The following is a 21,261-nucleotide window of genomic DNA, read 5'->3' as shown; positions in this document are numbered from 1 at the left end:
CAGAGCGAGATTCTGTCTCAAAAATAAATAAATAAATAAATAAATTAGCTGGACAACTAAAAATACATATAGAAAAAATTAGCCGGGCATGGTGGCGCATGCCTGTAGTCCCAGCTACTTGAGAGGCTGAGGCAGAAGGATTGCTTAAGCCCAGGAGTTTGAGGTTGCTGTGAGCAAGGCTGACGTCATGGCACTCTAGCCTGGACAACAGAGCAAGACTGTCTCAGGAAAAGAAAAAAAAAAAAATCCTAATAAAGTAAAATGACATTTAGGTGGTATTTAATTAAATTTTACATGTTCTGGTCTTTCCCTCACATACTTTGCCTTACTGACAGTTAAGCAGGAGTTGGGGAACTTGGGTGAAAGCTCACTTTCACTCTTTGATATCTCCATCTCTTGGACAGCCTAGACTGATTTCCCACAAATTATTTCTCCTGCATGTAAAATTAAAGCAGACAGTCATACACATTGTTATGACACTTTATACTCCTCCAAATACCCTCCTTTGTCTTAGTTTCCTAGGTACTGAGGCTAGGAACACCACAGTCCAGTGGAAGAAAAAGTGGTTCAGAGAAGAGTCCATGACACACGGGCTAGGACTGCCCATTTCAGTGCTTATCACAGAGTCAGCCGAAGAGGAGAGTAAGGTAGTGGAGCTGTTCGGGCTTGCTCTGGAAAGCAGGGCACAGAGCTAGCTGGATAAGGAGACTATTGTTGAGATGTGATATAAGGAGTGCCATGAACCCTCACTTGCCCCCGGGGAGTAATGATAGGTTTATCCAGTTATGGACACACCAAGCAGAAGGGCTTCCCTAGAGGCTGGACACGGGGCCCCAACTTATAATATCTGTATTTAGGTAAAGGAAGTGGTGAACATTAAGAGGAAAACAGGAAGTTCAAGACATCATTTAACAGATGCTTGGGTAAAAAGACCTGGCACTTTTGTTGCCTAAACTCTGAGCTGCCCAACAGTTGGATGAGCTGTGAAAGGAGTTAATGAATATAGGAGAAGAGGACTGCCCTGGATAAAATAAGCTATGCCTTCAAAACTCTTTCCAATGCTCACATACCCTACCATTTGATTAAAATGCTTCCAGAAGGGTCCTGGTAAATTCTCAGGCTTGAGCTATGATGGGGATGTTGGATGGCTTAGTCTTTTCTCTTAAACATGGTACAGAAAATTGGTTGTTAGATTACCCAGGAAAAGATGGGAATGAGTGAGGGTGATAGGTGACAGGTAGACGAGAGATTGCTGTGGAATTTCAGCTCAGTGAAGTTCTGACTCCTGACGTGAATCCCAGTGGGAGCCCTACAGTTGGCTGTGATGCCAGGTCCTCGCATGAAGATGGCGTCCTGACTGTTGAGGTAGAGAGTGATGGTGCTCACTTCACCAGATAAACCATGTGTCCCCTCCCTCAGCTCACAGGAGTCACTTGCTCCTGAGTAAGGAAAGAACCAAATACATTATCAGAAGTTAACATTTGTTTTTCTGATTTAGACCCTCCCCAGAAGACATGAAATTCCTGCAACTTGGCAGATTGTCATAAGGGAGGTAGGACATCCAAACTGCAGTTCTGCCAGGCATGGTGGTACACACCTGTAGTCTCAGCTATTCAGGAGGCTGTGGCAGGAGGATCACTGGAGCCCAGGGGTTTAAATCCAGCCTGTCTTAAAAAAAAAAAAAAGGAAAAATAAACTCTAGTCCTGATTCTGCTGCCTACAGATTAGAATGCAGGGTGAGTTATTCTCTATGGGTCTTAGATTCTCAGTCTAGATGGTCACTAAGGTTTCTATGACACAAGTTCAGGTCCATTAGCTGGACAATTTGAGGGTGTCTGTAGAAGAATGTTATTCCTAGGACAGGGCCAGTGGCACAATGGATAACGTGTCTGACTACGGATCAGAAGTGTGTTATTCCATTTTTTATCACTTAAGTCTTACCAGTATTAAGTCACTGATGACATACTAGCTCAGTAGTCTAAACAGAATTTTAGTTTTTCCTAAGGAATTAAATCATAATAGTTCATTTTAGATTTACAATAATGGCTTACATTTACTATTTACTGCCTGCACATGTGCCTAATGCTGAACTATGCATTTCTTATGAAAGGGACTCTCAGAGAGGTTAAAGGACTTGCCCAGATGTGGTGGCCATGAAAATGAGCCCCTCAGATCTCCAATGGGCAAGCATCATTGACTGCTGTTCCAGCTGCTAAGCACTGAACTCCACTACTGCTTCATGCCAAGGCCATCCTTCGCAAGGGTTGCTCCTACCCAGTAACTGAGGATGGCAGGGGTACCGAGGCAGGCCTATTTCTGGGAGTTTCAGTGACAAGCAACCTTCACATGAGGACTCTCCAGTGGCCTTGACCACACTTTCTTAGAATTGAATTTCAGTTTTAAGCTCATTCTTAGATTATTTCCACCCAGTCTTCCCTCCTTTCCTTCCTTGCTGTCTACTTCACACAGTGTTGGACCTGCATCAAGGTCGATGGCTCTCAGCTGCCCCATTTTTCCTACAGGTGTTTCCCCTAATACATTTCTTGCATAGCTAATCCCCTATTGTTATCTGCTTCCTGGCAGACCGGGACTAACACAAGTGATGACAGGAGGAGTCCAAGAACACAGGTGGTAAAAGCTGTGCACAGTGATGCACCCTGTAGTCCCAGCTACTTGGGAGGCTGAGATAGGAGGATCCCTTGAGGCCAGGAGTTCAGGGCTGTAGTGTGTTATCATCGCACCTATGAATAGCCACTGCACTCCAGCCTGGGCAGCTCTAAAAATAAATCAAGAAAAAACAGGTGGCAAGATGGGATGATTGGAGCCCCAGAATAAGAAAGACCAGGTGGCAATGCTTAACACCAGGAGCCAGGAGACCACAATTACCATGACTACCAGCAAGATGGAAGAGGTGACCAAGGGGGTCTTGACCCAGCTGGGACTGTGGAGATGGTCAACAAAGGATAGCATTGCTAGAGGCAAAATAGACACAGCTGACAAGGATGCTGTTTAACCTCTGTGACCAAAACAGTCCTGAGAGTGGAGGCAGGGTGGAATAAGTCATGTTCCCTTGCCCAGTTTCTAGACTTGAGCCAATTTTCAGGTCCAGAATGTATCGACAAAGTTGTAGCCAGAAGCATAGGAGGAAAGACCACACAACACCATGGCAGGTGCACCATGGCACAATCATTCCCTCAGTCCTTCCCCAAAGGGACTCGGCCATTTACTTGGGTGACTGTGCACTGGCAAAAGGGAAATAACCAAACATGTTGAGGACTGTTGGACACAGAGTTAGAGTTTACACTGATAATCAAGAGAAGTAAACATCATGTAGCCCCCTGGCCTATGGGGGCCAGTTAATAAATAAAGTCCTGGCTAAAGTATGGCACACTGTGAGTCCACCGGATGTGTGTTCCCACCAAACTGCTCCTCAGCCGGGCACAGTCGCTCACGCCTGTAATCCCAGCACTTTGGGAAGCTGAGGTAGGACGATTGCTTGAGTCTGGAGGTTCGAGACCAGCCTGGGCAATGTCGGGAGACCCTGCCTGTACAAAAAAGTTAGCTGGGCATCACTGACTGACTGCTGTAGTCCCAGCTACTCGGGAGGCTGAGATGGGAGGATTGCCTGAGCCCTGGAGTTCGAGGTTAAAGTGAGGTGTGATTGCACCATTGCACTCCGGCCTGGGTGACAGCAACCCTGTCTCTAAACAAAAAAAACCATAAAGAATGCAATGGCGGCCGGGCGCGGTGGCTCACGCCTGTAATCCTAGCACTCTGGGAGGCCGAGGCGGGTGGATCGCTCAAGGTCAGGAGTTCGAGACCAGCCTGAGCAAGAGCGAGACCCCGTCTCTACTAAAAATAGAAAGAAATTATATGGACAACTAAAAATATATATATAGAAAAATTAGCCGGGCATAGTGGCGCATGCCTGTAGTCCCAGCTACTCGGGAGGCTGAGGCAGGAGGATCGCTTGAGCCCAGGAGTTTGAGGTTGCTGTGAGCTAGGCTGATGCCACGGCACTCACTCTAGCCTGGGCAACAAAGTGAGACTCTGTCTCAAAAAAAAAAAAAAAAAAAAAAAAGAATGCAATGCAAGTGTGGCTCCGAAAGGTGATGGAGAGTGAAAAATATTCCCAATGGATAGAGCTATTAGCTGTTAACTTGGGTATTCCTCTTCGTGTGGAAGAAGTGGTCTAAGTTGGGAATATATACAGATTCCTAGACTAGGTCCAAAGGTCTGGGGTAGAGGCATGTGGATGAACAGATGGGAGTAGTTACAATATATAAAGATTTTGGTATTTCATAATAATACCCACCAGAAAGCTTCCACCATGGAAGAGGCACTGAGCAACCAAGTAGGCAAAATGACTCGACCAACTGATTAGCCAGCCTTCAGCCACTCTGGACCTGACATGCTGCTGGGCATGTGAACAGAGCAGTCGTAGTGTCAAACCTCTGAGCTCAATGGCAAGGACTCCAACTCACCAAGACAGATTGAGCTACTACTGCCTCTGAATGTCCAACTTGTTAGTCATAGAGACCAACACTGAGTCTCTGATATGCAATGTTTCTAGAGAAGACCAAGCAGCCACTTGGTGGCAAGTCATCTGTACTGGGCCCCTGCCATCTGCAAAGGCCAGCAGTTCATCCTGACAGGGATAGACCACCTGTTCTGGGTGTGGGTTTGCCTTTCTTGCTCTCAGAACCTCAACCAGCAGGATGCCTGACTGAGGCACAGATTGCCACACAGCAGAGCATCCCTTTACAGTGAAGGGAGTGGAGAAGTGAGCCCATGACCATGGGACTTGCTGGTCATGTCATATACTGCCCCATCCAGAAGCGGCCAAATCCTAGTAATAACCCCTTTTTTTTTTTTTTTTTTTGCCATGAGGTCTTGCTGTGCTGCCCATGCTGGAATGCAGTGGCATCATCATATCAAACTGTGGGTTCAATGGATCCCCCTGGTTCAGCCTCCCAAGTAGCTGGCACCACAGGCGCGCACCACCACGTCTGGCTAACTTTTTTATTTTTTGTAGAGACAAGTTCTTGCTATATTGCCCAGGGCAGTCTCAAACTCCTGGGCTCAAGTGATTCTCCTGCCTCAGCCTCCCAAAGTGCTGGGATTACAGATGTGAGCCACCATGCTCGGCTCTGATAATGACCTTGTAAAGACACAGCTGAAGGATTAGCTGAGCAGCAACACTCTGAAAGAATGGGATGCAGTTCTTTAGGATGCAGTGTTAAATTAGAGACTGCTGTCTTCCCAATGGGAAGAATACAGGGGTCCAGGAACAAATGTGGGGAGCCAGGCATACCCCTACTTACCATCACTCCCAACAACCCGGTGATTTTGCACTTCCCATCCCAGCATTTCTGGACCCTGCATGGTTGAAGGTCCCGGATTCCTACAGGAGGTACACTTTGCTAGGTGACACAGCGAGGGTCCTACTAAATTACAAGTTACACTGCTACCAGGATACTTGGGACTCCTTCTGCCCAGGGACCCGTAGGTGAGAAAAGGAATCAACACACTGGCAATAGTAATTAACCCTCATCAACAGGAGGAAGTAGGGCTGCCTCTTCCTACTTTTCCTCCAAAAAAAAAGATTACATTTTCTTCTTGCAGAGAAGAGTACTGGTGGATCACCTTTATCTCATTGGGGCACGTTTTAGGCTTTATTAGGTTTGGTCTATTGTAGTTTTGCCCTTTCTTCCAGGGCAAGGTCCTTAATAGGGTGTTGCCCTTTCTCTTGGGATGTGGCTTTTACTCCTAGGGTGTATCCCTCTGGGACCTCAGCTAAAAGCCTAGAGCGTTTACCAAAACTTTTATACCTCAGCAGGGTTTAAAGTCTAACATCTGTCTCCCCAACACTTGTGGGGCTGCCGAAATCTCTGTTCAGTTAATTACTCTCTTAGCTATTGTTATCTTCTGGATTTGTTGGAGTCTCATTCTATGCGTGCACAGTTTAGGAATCAGCCGGTGACTTGAGAAAAATTTGTTCACAGGTTTTTGGCTCCTTCTCTGTGGTTTCCTTCTCTCTAGTGTTTTGACCCTTAAGTCTCAGTCACTTTGGGGGCTTGGAACTCCTAACTGTGTATTTTTAGCCCAGTAAGGTTGTTGCTTTCTGTATGGGATGTATTCCTTTGAGCCATAATTTGGACAGTACACTCAAATAAATCTGGGCTGGAGCGCTGCGGTGCACTTCCCTTTTCTCGAAGATTGTAGCCCCACATTTCCTGACTGCATTGGTTACTTTCTTATACCTTCCAAAGACATTTTATATATTTTATCTAGTTTTATATGGTTTTATTTCAGTGGAAATACAACTTCTCAATCATGGCTGGAATCAGAAGCATCCCTGATAGGGTCTAAGGGTCTTACATGATGTGACTCCTGGCCAGTTCTCTGACCCCTTCTTCCACACCTCTCTTCCCTCATTTCCCTTCAGCCACACAGGCCTTCATTTTGAATACTGATTCCCACCTCCTCAAGATCTTGAGCTAGTTATTGACAGCTATCTGCTTTTGGAACATTTGTATCCATCTTTATATGGTTGCCATCTTTATGCTGATTGCCTCTTAGCTCAGTTATTACCCAGAGGGCCTTGCCCTAGCTGCTTTTAGATAAAGCCCTTCTCCTCCCTGGTCATGTCATATATCTTTTCTTTTATTTTCTTTTTGAGACTGGGTCTCACACTGTTGTTCAGGCTAGAGTGCAGTGGCATCATCATAGCTCACTGCAGCCTCCCACTCCTCGGCTCAAGTGATCCTCCTGCCTCAGCCTCCTGCGTAGCTGGGACTACAGGTGTGTGTCATCATGCCCGGCTAATTTTTCTATTTTTGGTAGAGACAATCTCGCTCTTGCTCAGGCTGTTCTCGAACTCCTGACCTCAAGCGATCCTCCTGCTGTGGCCTCCCAAAATGCTAGGATTACAGGCGTGAGCTACCATGCCTGGCATATCTTCTATTTTCTTCACAGTACTTATACTTTCTGAAATTATTTCACTCTTTGTTTACTGTCTTATTATCTCTTGTATAATCCAGTTCTTGAGCAATGCCTGGCACGTTAAAAAAAAATGATCAACAGACACCTATTGAATGAATAAATTAGGACATTGAGGATCAAGAAACATGGCTGGGCGTGGTGGTTCAGTGCCTGTAATCCTAGCACTCTAGGAGGCCCATGCAGGAGGAAAGCTTGAGGTCAGGAGTTTGAGACCAGCCTGAGCAAGATGGAAATCCCCATCTCTACTAAAAATGGAAAGAAATTAGCCAGACAACTAAAAATATATAGAAAAAATTAGCCGGGCATGGTGGCGCATGCCTGTAGTGCCAGCTCTCGGGAGGCTGAGGCAGTAGGATTGCTTGAGCCCAGGAGTTTGAGGTTGCCGTGAGCTAGACTCACGCCACAGCACTTGAGCATGGGCAACAGAGTGAGACTTTGTCTCAAAAAAAAAAAAAGAAAGAAAGAAAGAAAGAAAGAAACAAAGGGTATAATAAAGGATAAAATGAGTTTCATCTTAGTCACTGATATGCCATCCAGACCCAGGAAGACCCTGAAACTCCTTGTGAGCTATGGCCACGGCCCTATGGGATAGCACGGGAAGTACCCAGGAGGCCGGGGTAATGCTGGTGACATGCTTCACCACAGGATCAGCTTGGACAAATACCACCCAGGTTACTTTGGGAAAGTTGGTATGAGGCATTACTACTTAAGAGGAACCAGAGCTTCTATCCAACTGTCAACCTTGATATATTGTGGATGTTGGTCAGTGAGCAGACACGGGTAAACGCTGCCAAAATCAAGACTGCTCCCATCACTGATGTGGTGCGATCAGGCCACTACAAAGTCCAGGGGAAGGGAAAGCTTCCAAATCAGCCTGTCACCATGAAGACCAAATTCTTCAGCAGAAGAGCTAAGGAAAAGATGGAGGGAGGGGATGGGTCCTGGTGGCTTGAAGCCACATGGAGGGAAGTTCATTAAATGCTAACAAATGCTTTCTCGGGAAAAAAAAAAAAAAGAATGACTAGTTTCTGATAGAGACAGTACACTTTATATTGAAAATTCAACGAGGTCAGGAGACCTGATTTAGCTCAACCATCTTTCTACTGGGTTGGAGGCTCGTGGCTTCTGTAAGGTCTAAGCTTGCCTGACATGGCCTGGCTACGTTCCCAGATTTCTGTTTCTTGCTTCTTGGTCTCTGTGATTTCAAGATAGGCACATATACTCCTCCTTATCTTCAGAGGCAATCTGTGGCTAGCATAGGGTTTTCTCAATGCAGATTGAAAGATAAGCAACTGCTGGCTTCTCTGAGCAGATTGTCAATTTCCAGCCTTAAACTGGTTTTAAATAATCTCCCACTTGTTGTTTGAGCACATCCAGACCAAGCATTGAAAATTAATGGACCCTAGTGACTTCTCAAGGACTACTGGTGATGTCTCTAGCCTGCCTGCCTGAAACTTATCTATGCCATATGTTTACTAATGAACATGTACATTTATCTGGGCCGCCTTAGTCAATGTTTAAGGTTAGCAGCAGCCTCAGGATTATTTTATGGCAGTAGCAAGGGTAGGTGTTGGTGGAGGTGCCAACATGCTGTCAGTCCCTGAGAGAGACAGAGAGAGAGAGAGGGGCCTGGGCTCAGCCATAGTGGGCAGTTTGTACCCACAAAGTAATTTTAGTCTCAGGGGCTCCTCGTGGGGTCTCTGAGCCTCCATCTGACTTCTCAGGTTCTACTTATGTCTGATCTAATCTTGACTGCTCACGTGGGTCAGGCAGGACAGCAGAAGCTGCATTTTTGAACATGGGATTACATGTCCCAAACTGCCCTCATTCCTCAACATGCTGCATTGGCAGAGTGGGATAAAAGTGCACCAGGGTAGTGTGAAGACCCAGGGATTCCGGTGGGAAGCTGAGTACAGACTGGCAGAGTTTATCCTGAGCAGCTCATTTAACCCCTCTGTGAAGAACTGTTAACATCTGTGCCCTTTCTCAGTTGAATTAGAACCTAACCCAGGCATGATGCATGGCTCTGATTACACAATGGATATGAAGAGGTTTGGGGAAGATATCCTCTCTTCTCTCTTAAGGGGAGGGAGGGACACTAGAGTGGGGTGCATAAGGTGCTGCTGAACATGTTGCATGCAGGTCAGCAAGAACAGTTACCGACAAATGGCCTTAACCTGTCCACATCAAAGACGTGCTTTGTTATATTTTCATTCCTTAACCATGAGCCTAAATTCTGGCTTTGGCATCAGGACTCAGGCACACAGGGCTTCGCCGTTTCTTAACAATATTGCCTATAACTTTGAGTTCCATATTGTGGGTCAGCACTTTTCTCATTATGATTTCTAATCTAAACAATTACACTTTCTAATTGAGCTCTTGCCTAGTCTGCCGAAGAGCAAGGATTATAACCCTGGTCTTTTCTTACCCCAGAACCTGTGCTCTTAACCCTTATTCGATGCTGTCTCGCTCTCTGGGTAAGAAAGACTTTTGAGGCGGGTGCAAGGAAAGAGGGAGAGATTCAAGAAGTGGCTCCTAGATTCCGGAATACACCTGGTCCTGTAAAGTTCACCCCTACATATAAAGTTTTTTTTTCCAAGCCATTGAACCGGCAACGTATTCTACCGGCCATCTTGGTTGTGGCAACCCCAATTCCTTTGGTTTTCTTTTTTCTGTGACGACAACCAAGGAAATTAGACAAAACCGCCCTGCCCGTTTCTTTGTGGAGCCCAGCAACTCCCGAGGTGAGGAGTGCCGTTCTGCCGCCCGCCAGGTCCAGGGCGTGGGCCCTTCCGAGCGCGGCCTGTTCCCTCGCCCCTCTCTCGGCTCGCGGGTCCGCGCCTGCTGGGGAGGGGCCCGGCTGGGCCCCGCCGGCCCCCGCCCCTCGGCCCCGCCCCTCATTTAAATACGCGGCGCCGGCGGGTGCGTCGAGCTCGCCGCGGACCCAAGATGGCGGCGTGTGGACGTGTACGGAGGATGTTCCGCTTGTCGGCGGTGCTGCAGCTGCTGCTGCTCGCCGCGGCCGGGGCCCAGAAACTCCAGGGCCAGGGCGGCCACAGCCAGGGCCAGGGCCCAGCGCCCAACTTTGCGTCCTTGGTAGGGCAGGGTGGAGGCGGCGGCCCGGCGGGCCAGCAGCTGCCCCAGCTGCCTCAGTCATCGCAGCTCCTCCAGCAGCAGCAGCAGCAGCAGCCGCCTCAGCCGCCGCAGCCGCCTTTCCCGGCGGGTGGGCCTCCGGCCCGGCGGGGCGGAGCGGGGCCCGGCGGGACTGGCGGGGGCTGGAAGCTGGCGGAGGAAGAGTCCTGCAGGGAGGACGTGACCCGTGTGTGTCCCAAGCACACCTGGAGCAACAACCTGGCCGTGCTCGAGTGCCTGCAGGACGTGAGGGAGGTGAGGAGTTGGGACGGAACCGGGAGGGCCAGGCCTGGTGCGGGCCCGAGGGTGTCGCCGGCCTTGGAAGCCGCTGACGCCGGTCTGCTGCTTCCTTGGCTTCCTCTGTGCTGCACTCGCTCCTTCCCTCCCTGCCCCTCACTCTCCGGTGCATTCAGGGACGAGGACCCCCCCACCCCACCCCTTTCTTCCCTGACCCTTATTACTCTCCTTGTTGCGGGGGTCTGGGACCAGACCTCGGCTCCTGGCTGCAATCCGCGAAGGCCCAGAGCGTGTTTCTGTTTGCTTCTGTCTTTTGTGTGATGTTCTATGCAGAGTGGCTCCTCGCTGAGACCAGTTTACGATTTTGCTTCAGTTTCGACTTGGACAATTTGTAGCAATTCATTTAAACATAAAAAAATGGTTGGCGTGTTTAAGCTGTTTAAGAATGATCTGCTGTTTATTAGCAGTAGATACTGTTTGATAGGTAACTTGGATCCTATCCTGATGTGTATTGTAGTCAACAGCAGAATAAACTGTCTTTTTATCCCATTCTTTTGTAATTCCGCAAATCCCTGTTATTTAACTGGTGCTGAAACTAATGTAAGCTTTTTTTCCCTTCACTTCCTTTGGTCAGTTTGTAGTGAACCTCTTGTTTAAGCTATTAACTCCCATTGACTTGGAGCCCCAAAGCTTGAAAACTTAGGGCAGCATTTGAAGCTGTGTTTGTGATTGGGTTGTGTGGTCTTGCCTTTCTGAGGTCTGAATATGATTTTAACATTCTTTCTTTCTTTTTTTTTTTTTTTAACTCTAATTCCATAATAGATTATTAACAGTATCTCTTAATGAAATCTTGATTTGATGTTGCTTGATGTGATTCAGTTCAGTGATATTGATAATTTCTTCTCTAGATTTACTGCTGCAGACATAAGTGCATATTTGACAATTCTCAGAGTTTGGAAGCAAATGTGGTAGTAATACTTTTTTTTTTTTTTAAAGATGTAGGTATATAGAATTAGCCTCAAAGGTTGACAAGTAGAATGAAGCTGCTCCTTGATACTATTTCATTTGAGAAATTGTGTCATCAGAAGTGTCTCAGATGTTCAAGGCTCCGAGAAGACCACTGGTTTGTAGAAATTTGCTACTCTTGGCAGTTTTTCCCCTTTATCCCACTGTGGCATTTGTTCTAGTATTCTATACAAAAGTAACTCAGAAGAGGAAAAGACATACATAATCAGGAAACAGAAAGAAAGGAAGTTTCCAGAGCCACCAGAAATGTGAGGCGGCCTTACATGACTTCTCATCTATACCATGAAGACTAGAAGAATAATCCCTTGTTATTCTTTGTTCTTCATCTACTGTAGTAAATACATCTAAGATTCTTCACTGTCAAACTTTTTAGAATTTTCTATTTGGTCTTCGAGGATACACAGTAGATGTTGTTTCCTCAAACTAGGATCCTAATATTGGTGACCAAACACGTTGTTAGTGGTTTGTGGCAGAAACGGGACATTATTAGTGAAAGTGTCACAAAGTGGCCCATTCAAGGAGTGCATGTCTTTTTTTTCATGTGCATTAGGGACATTGGGAAAACTCCACTTACAGGAGGTGGTTTTATGCTCCAGAGGAAGAAAAGTGTAATGTAAATTGGAGATAGGGGGATTTTTTTTTTTGGCAGGTGTCAGGGGACCGAATTTCCAGTTGAATGTATTTTCCTCCAATTTTATATACAGAAATATTGAAAGGATGAGTACCATGAACATCTGTGTATATTCTTCAGGAGGTGGGGTTGTTATTTGCTTATTTATAGCACAACAGTACCTCAACGGAATTATTTTTAAACCTTTTTTTCCTTAAAAACAGCAAAAGGAAATTTTATTCCACTTAGTTTGAGAATTAATTAAATATAATTTATGTGTTTGAAAGAGCATAACTCAAAGAAGTAAACTAGCTAGGCACATTTGAAGAGAAATGTATGGAATATATTTTGTATTTGCTCTTCAGTAAGTAGGACTATTTGTTTCTTTCGTTTCTTTATTTTGTTTTTTTGTTTGTTTGTTTTTTTTTTTTTGAGACAGAGTCTTGCTGTTACCTGGGCTAGAATCATATCTCACTGCAACCTCAAACTCCTGGGCTCAGGTGATCCTCCCGCTTCAGCCTCCTGAATAGCCGGGACTACAGGGGCACGTTAGTACTCTTGGCTAATTTTTAAATTTTTTATAGAGACATGATCTCACTGTGTTGCCCAGGTTGGTTGCGAACTCATGGCCCAAGTGATCCTCTCTCTTCCACCTACCAAAGTGCTGGGATTACAGCTGTGCACCACTGTGCCTGGCTTGGTTCCTTAGAAGTTTATTTGTGATGTTCATAGTTTTTCTTACACAGAAGTAGAGTGAATGGTGTAATGAGTCCCTGAGTCTCTTTACTCAGCTTCAACTATCCCCACCCTTTTATTTTGGGGGTACAGGGGTTGGGAGAGTGGCATATTTTATTTTAATTAATTAATTAATTAATTATTTAAATAGAGACGGGGTCTCGCTCTTGCTTAGGCTGGTCTTGAACTCCTGAGCTCAAAGTATCTGCCTTCCTCGGCCTCCCAGAGTGCTAGGATTTACAGGCATGAGCCACCACGCCCGCCCGGCCATGGAGAGTGGCATGTTCTAAAGCAAATCCCAGATACTATGTCATTTCACTCAAATACTTCAATATATGTCTGTAATAATTACTAAAAAAAAAACCAAAACTAGAACCTAAGTGTTATTTTTTAGTATTTAAATGCATCATGAAATATGTTTTCTGAATTTCTTGGTGCCTTCTCTTGATATATCAGTTCTAAGCTATGCACAGAGTGAATGCTTTGTAAATGTTTAGTTAAGATAGACTGTTTTATATATTGAATAGGAATTAATATTTCAGTATTATAAACCATAAACCCACTTTCAAACTCATAGGTGTACATATTTGTTACTCTGTTCCTAACCTTTCTCTTAACTATAATATACCTGAGATAGTGGACCCCATTATTTCTGTTTTCTCATTTAATACTCTTGATGTTCCTATGAGGTGCATAATGTTACTATTTTAGCTGAGAAATAGGCTCAGAAAGCTAAAGTAACTTGTCTGACATTATATCCTAAGTGATAGAGCTGGTATTCACCAAGTCCTCTGACTTCAAAGACCATACTCTTTCCAATCTACCGTGGGTGGTTGCAGCTGGGGAAATTAGTATGTGACTACTGAGAATGCCACAGGTTTATAAATGGACACAAAAAGGGAAGGATCACCTAAAATTAGAATCCTTTTTTGTTCCCTACTATCAAGAACAATTGAGTGGCAACATCTCCTATGTCTTGAAGTATTGTAGATTTCTCAGGCAGACAGACAAGCATTATTGGACAAAGCTAATTTAATTACTAGTCTGAGTCCATTGTGAACAGAATGTCTACTTAATGTAAAGACTTTCAAATCCCAACTCACCTTGAGCAGGATTTGTACTAATACAATGATAGCATTTAGTTATATTTCCATGCTGTTTGTATTGAATCCAGGGAGCAGCACAAAAAGTGAACTGGGACTAGAGCTGACACTGTCATCACCCAACTAATGACTGTGAGAGCAAGTCATTTTACCACTCTGAGTCTCGGTCCTCATATATTAAATGAGAAATGAGAAGTTTGGTAATAGTACAACTTCCAAGAACTCTTGTTATCTAAACTGTATGAGTTGTTCCCTGTATATATTCTCTGTATATGTTTATGATTTCTAAGATAACATGTGTACCATCTCCTGATTCTATATTCATTTATGGAGGGCACCAGTGATACGAATAGTACAAACAGCAATTAATCCAAACATTGTTTGACTTTAGGATATATTATGATTTTTTTGTTTGAACCAATATGGAATTTCCTCCTATGCTATGTCTCAGTGGTTGGAAGCAATCTAACCACATAATCAAGTCATCATTGATCTTCTATTATGCAGTTATTATTGTGGAAGGACACTAGTACTTTAAGATACCACCATTGCTTACAGTTGGCTTGATAAATGAGATTATTATGATCCAGAAGCCATTATAAAAGATGGTGTTAATCACTTGATGTCTTACAGACAGTAAATTATTCTCGGGCAGTGAAATCAAAATTAGGATTTAGATTTGGATGGAACCCAGCTCTGCTATACTTAGCTTAAAAATGCTATCACTTTATTTTTCCTTAGGTAGGAAAAATACTACTTTATCCCTGCCCTAAGTAAAGATATACATGAATCCATGAGTTTGATGTGCTAGTTGTACTTTTCGAATATGTATTAAACTAAATATATGACCATTAAAATACACAATACCAATGCGTACCATCTGAAATCATCTTGTGTACCCGCAGTGGTACACGCTTTGGAAAACACTAAGACTGGATTATCTCTTAAAATTCTTCCAGCTCTGGTGCTTCATGATTTTGTGATCTGTAGGAATACAAAATGTGCAAGAGAGTCATAAGCATAGGTGAAAAGGGGAGATACTTTGAGGTATTATAAGGGGGCTATGTTGACTGAAGTATAAAGTTTGAGAATTTTTTCGAGGTCCAGCCTATGAAGGGTTTTACATACAACCCTGACTGGATCTCCAAGTAAAGTCCAGAAATGGCATGTGGTTTTATCCCAACCTAAGATAAAAAATACTGAGATATTGGAGATAATTAAGAGTTACCTGTAAAATAGCATTGTCATTCACAGCAAATACTTTTTAAGAAGTCTCTTGATGAGAGTGGTTTACAGTATATACTTGCTTAATAATTCATTGTTCTGTAGAAGGAAATAAAATACTTTTAACAGTCTAAAAGATAAAATGCTACATTTCTCCGAATGTGTTCAAAACAAATTTAGTCAGCAACAATCCCAAAAGATTCTCCTGTTTATATGGCATATTTATATATTTTGAAAAGAAGCAATTAAAATGGCTTATAGGCTGTCATGCAAATTAATTTTTCTTCCTTCAGCAAACATTTTTTGAATCCTACTATGTACAAGACACTGTGCTCAGTGTTAGAGGATACAAATAATAATAGGTAGCATTTAATGAGAGTTTTCCATGTGCCCTGAGTCGTTGGGAACTAGCCCTAGGCATTATCTCATTTAATCCTATGTGAGCTGTATTTAGTGAGAAAACTGAGACTAAATAACTTGCCTCAGGGCTCATAAGTAGTGGAACCAAGATTTGAAAGCAAGTGGGTCCAGCTATAAGATAGCTCATTCCCCTTCCTTGCATATTTTACAGCTGCTGTCCCCAAACCGCTGGCCGTGGACTGGTACCAGTCCCTGGCCTGTTAGGAACCAGGATGCACAGCAGGAGGTGAACAGTGGGCAAGCCAGCGCAGCTTCATCTGTATTTATAGCCACTCCCTATGGCTTCCGTCACCACATAAGCTCCACCTCCTGTCAGATCAGTGGGGGCATTAGATTCTCACAGGAGCACAAACCCTACTGTAAGCTGCTGTGCGTGTGAAGAAACTGGGTTTCGTGCTTCTTATGAGAATCTAATGCCTGATGATCTGGAGTGGAGGTGAGGCAGTGATACTAGTGCTGGGGAGCAGCTACAGATACAGATTATCATTAGCAGAGAGATTTGACTGCACAAAGACCATAATAAGCCAGTTGCTGCCAGACTCATGTCAAAACCCTATCAGTGAGTGGCAAGTGACAATGTAATAATAATAGGAAAAAAATGCACGATAAATGTAATGTGCTTGAATCATTCCGAAACCATTTCCCACTCCCGTCCATGGAAAAACTGTCTTCCATGAAACCAGTCCCAGGTGCCAAAAAGGTTGGGGATTGCCTTAAGGCATATGTAATCTAGGACTGCACTGCCATTTGTAGCTATTGAATAATTGAAACATGGCTAGTTTGAATTGAGATGTGTATAAGTGTAAAATACACACTTGAGTTAGAAGCTTAGTACAAAAAGAATGTAAAATATCTCAATTTTTATATTGATTACATGTTTAAATGATAATTTGAATGTATTGGGTTAAATAAAATACATTATTTTTTTTTTTTGAGACAGAGTCTCACTCTGTTGCCCAGGCTAGAGTGAGTGCTGTGGCGTCAGCCTAGCTCACAGCAACCTCAAACTCCTGAGCTCAAGCGATCCTCCTGTCTCAGCCTCCCGAGTAGCTGGGACTACAGGCATGCACCACCATGCCCGGCTAATTTTTTCTATATATATTTTTAGCTGTCCATATAATTTCTTTCTATTTTTAGTAGAGATGGGGTCTTGCTCTTGCTCAGGCTGGTCTCGAACTCCTGAGCTGAAACGATCCGCCCACCTCGGCCTCCCAGAGTGCTAGGATTACAGGCGTGAGCCACCGCGCCCGGCAAAATACATTATTAAAATCAATTTTACTTTTTAAAAAAATGTGACTAGTAGAAAACATAAAATCACAGAAGTCTAGTAGAAGTATGTGGCTCACATTATACTTCTGTTGGACAGCACTCATATAGAAGAAAAAGACACCTTTACTAAAAACTATAGTACAAGTTTTAAAGTAGTAAGTGCCATAAGAGAAATAAATTAAATACTATAGGCATATGGTAGGGAAATGGTTGGAAGGATCAGAAAAAAGCACTTCAGTGCTTTTTATTCTCCTTAAATTGGTGGTTCATATAATGAAATTCTTAATTTAGCTCCTTCAAAATGCCTCCTAATCTTGTTAATGGATGGATCTCATCTTCAGCATGCCTAATTTATGAGTTGTAAGCGGTGCTTTAGCTCCTTCAAATTGAGAAGAACAATGCTCTGATAAAACTGGAAGTCAGTAAATGACTCATCTTTATTTGGTTTGTTAGATAAATTTGAAACTTAAGAAAGAATCTCAAGTGATGGCCCTTAGAACTGTGCCAGTACTAGCCCTTGTATCTGCATTAAAATAGAGTGTGGAGGAACAAGAAGTGTGGACTGGAATCTAAAAACAATGAATTAAGGGAACCAGGCATCCATATTCATTCAGCTTTAATAATTTGACTGAAGTCAGAAAATTTTGTTAGACTGAATGTTTGGTATTTAGAGTACCTATAAATTCTCCTATTTAAGTAGGCTCTAATAACACCTATAACTCTCTATAGGGGAATCATAGTGAAAATGAGTGCTGGCTTGAATTCCTGGATCTATACACTTATATTAATAAAATAGAACAAACTCTTAAAATGTTTTTGTGTTCTCTTAAAAAATAATAAGTGATACATATTTAAAATCACAAGATAAATGATGAGGTGAAATAAATGATAGGTGAGTAAAATTAACCAGGAGGATGTAAGTTTTTTTTTTTTTTTTTTTTTTTTTTTTTTTTAAAGGCTAGTCAAGTGAAGCAGTGGGAGTGGAGGAGGGACAGAGGAATCTGTAACTGGTTGTGATCCATCAGTTGTAAACACCACTGCACTCGGACCATCCGGATATATGTTATAAATCAATTGAAATCCAAGTTTTAAAAAATGAAAGCAAAAGAATATGTTCAAAGAATGATCTGGTACCGAGGAAGGTTTCATTTGTAATTTAAGTTTAAACTAGGAAGATAGCCTACAAATCACTTTACAGAATCCCCCAAATTCTTACATTGGCCAGATGAGCTTTGTAATGTGATAAGCAACGTGAAGTAGGCAGTAACTTCAGGGACAGAGATGGGGATGTAACAGAGAGTTTTATTTATTTATTTATTATCTTTTTAAATTGATACATAATAATTGCACATATTTATGCAGTACATAGTGATGTTTCTGTTGACCTGAAAGGAATAAGCTGAAGCAAAATTAATATAAGTAGAGAGTTTACTTTGAGCCAAGTTTGGGGACTGCAGCCTGGAGCATAGATTCAAGCTGCCCTGAACATACTATTCCCTTTAGTAGCAGTTACAAGTGGATTTTTAAAGGAAAAGAAGAGGAAGTTTCAAAGTTATTTGCCAAGAATTTACATTAAAATGACATAAGCTATTGATTGGCTAAACATTGTTCTTTTTATCTCACATTCCAAGAACTTGAAGATAATGGATGGGGCAGCTCGTCAGGAAGAAAATGCCTTTAAACAATTGTGGGGGCCGGGCGCGGTGGCTCACGCCTGTAATCCTAGCACTCTGGGAGGCCGAGGCGGGTGGATCGCTCAAGGTCAGGAGTTCGAGACCAGCCTGAGCAAAAGCGAGACCCTGTCTCTATTAAAAATAGAAAGAAATTATATGGACAACTAAAATATGTATATAGAAAAAATTAGCCGGGCATGGTGGCGCGTGCCTGTAGTCCCAGCTACTCCGGAGGCTGAGGCAGTAGGATCGCTTGAGCTCAGGAGTTTGAGGTTGCTGTGAGCTAGGCTGACGCCACGGCACTCACTCTAGCCCGGGCAACAGAGTGAGACTCTGTCTCAAAAAAAAAAAAAAAAAAAAAAAAAAAAACAATTGTGGGGGTGTAGTGGAGGGTTTGTCTGTTTGACTAAAGTCTTTTACTCTTGTCTCTCTGAGCCTGATAAATTTTGCATATCTCACATAGCCTAGACTGCTTTGAACTATTTTTCTTTTCTCATTTCAGTATATATAATGGTGATCAGATCAGTGTAACTAGCATATTCATGATGTCTTTGTATTGGGCACATTTGGTATCCTCCTAGTTATTTGAAACTATAGCCAATCATATATTATTGTTGGCTATAGTCATCCTACAATTGTATAGAACACTGGAACTTATTTCTTATATCTATCTAGCTGTAATTTTGTTTCCTTTAACAAATCATTTTTTTTTTTTTTTTTTTTAGTTTTTTTGTTCTATTTTTTACTTCTGTGAGATCAACTTTTTTAGCTCTCACATATGAGTGAAAACATGCAGTGTTTAAGTTTCTGTTCCTGGCTTATTTCATGTAACATAATGTCCTCTAGTTCCATCCATCCATGTTGCTGCAAATGACAGGATTTCATTCTTTTTTATGGCTGAATATTATTTCACTGCCTGTATACACCACATTTTTTACTCATTCATCTGTTGTTGGACACCTACGTTGATTCCCTATCTTGGCTATTGTGAATAGTGTTATAATAAACATGGGGGTGTAGTTGTCTCTTTGATATAATGATTTCCTTTCCTTTGGATGAATGCCCAGCAGTGAGATTGCTGTGGCTCATATGTAGTTCTATTTGTGGTTTTTGAGGAACCTCCATACTGTTTGTTCTTCTCCATGGTGGTTGTACTACTTTACATTCTCACCAGCAGTGTTATAAGAATTCCCTTTCTCCACATCCTCACCGGCATTTATTATTTGTCTTTTTTTTTTTTGAGATAAAATCTTGCTCTGTCACCTGGGCTGGAGTTTAGTGGCATCATGACAGCTCACTGCAACTTCAAGCTCCTGGGCTCCAGTCAGTGATCTCCTGCCTCAGCCTCCTGAATAGCTGGGTCCGTGGGTGCATGCCACCATGCCCAGCTATTTTTTTTTTTTTTTGAGACAGCATCTTGCTCTCTTGCCTGAGCTAGAGTGTAGTGGTGTCATCATTTGCCCAGTTAATTTTTTTTTTCCATAGAGAAGAGATCTGTATATTGCCCAGGCTGATCTTGAGCTCCTGGCCTCAAGTGATCCTCCTGCTAACTGTGCCTGACAAAGCACCATTTATTGAAGAGACTGTCCTTTTTCAATGAGTGTTCTTGGCACGTTTGTCAAAGATCAGTTGAGGCTGGGCATGGTGGCTCATGCCTATAATCCCTGCACTTTGGGAGGCTGAGGCAGGAAGATTGCTTGAGGCTAGGAGTTTGAGACCAGCCTGGACAACATAGCCAGACCATGTCACTACAAAACAAACAAACAAACTAGTTGGCTCTGTATGTGAATTAATTTCTAAGCATTTTTTTTTTTTTTTTTGAGACAGAGTCTCACTCGTCTCACTCTGTTGCCCGGGCTAGAGTGCCATGGCATCAGCCTAGCTCACAGCAACCTCAAACTCCTGGGTTCAAGTGATCCTTCTGCCTCAGCCTCCCGAGTAGCTGGGACTACAGGCCTGAGACACCATGCCCAGCTAATTTTTTGTATATATTTTAGTTGTCCAGCTAATTTCTTTCTATTTTTTAGTAGAGACAGGGTCTCTCTTGCTCAGGCTGGTTTCCAACTCCTGAGCTCAAACGACGGCCTACCAGAGTGCCAGGATTACAGGCCTGAGCCACCGCACCCAGCCTGTATGTGGATTAATTTCTGTGCTCTCTTCTGTTCCATTGGTCTGTGTCTGTTTTTATGCCAGTTCCACGCTGTTTTGGTAGTATATTTTGGTAGTATATTTTGGCATTGTAGCATATTTTGAGGTCTAATAGTGTCGTGCCGTTCAGGATTGGTTTGGCTATTTGGGGTCTTTTGTGGTTCCATACAAATTTTAGAATTTTTTTTTTTCTGTTTCTGCGAAGAATTTCATTGGTATTTTGATAGGGATTGCACTGAATCTCTGGATTGCTTTGGATAGTAGGCAAGTTTTAATCATGAACAAAATCTGCTGTCTGTTAATTAGTGCCATTGTCTTCGTCCATTTTGTAAGGACATTTTGTGGTGGAAGGGCAAGAAAGTGTGGGGAGTGAGCATGTGGACAAGGAAGGTTTGAAACTCATCCTTTTATCAGGACCCTACCCCTGAGATAAGAGGATTAGTCAGTTTTTGAGGACAGAGCTGTCATGACCTAATCACCTCTTTAAGGTCCCACTTCAACACTTGCATTAAGGATTAAGTTTCCAACACATGAACTTTGGGGGACACATTCAAATCTTAGTAGCCATTTACTGAGCACACATCTATTCTATATGAAATAAAAATCAGAAGAGATAAGATCCTGTCGTCATGTGGAACTGGTGATAAGGAAAGCAGTTGTGGTAAATGGAAAAATGGAA

At 43.1% G+C, this 21,261-nt stretch overlaps 1 protein-coding gene and 1 pseudogene across 3 annotated transcripts in view; both read left to right on the top strand.

Annotated features, from left to right (window-relative positions):
* The first annotated feature begins 7,531 nt into the window (after nt 1-7,531).
* On the top strand, nt 7,532-7,983 carry LOC138373813 (large ribosomal subunit protein uL15-like; annotated as a pseudogene).
* A 1,971-nt stretch (nt 7,984-9,954) lies between these two features.
* Nucleotides 9,955-21,261, top strand: part of GLG1 (golgi glycoprotein 1) — a 122,158-nt gene continuing 110,851 nt past the window's right edge. For all 3 annotated transcript variants that reach the window (XM_069456580.1, XM_069456578.1, XM_069456579.1), the window contains exon 1: nt 9,955-10,392. In XM_069456580.1, coding sequence (XP_069312681.1) covers nt 9,955-10,392 — 438 coding nt within the window. The remainder of the gene's footprint in view (nt 10,393-21,261) is intronic.

This window comes from Eulemur rufifrons, chromosome 23 (assembly GCF_041146395.1).
Source record: "Eulemur rufifrons isolate Redbay chromosome 23, OSU_ERuf_1, whole genome shotgun sequence".
NCBI lineage: Eukaryota > Metazoa > Chordata > Mammalia > Primates > Lemuridae > Eulemur > Eulemur rufifrons.
This window is presented reverse-complemented; position numbering and strand designations above follow the sequence as displayed.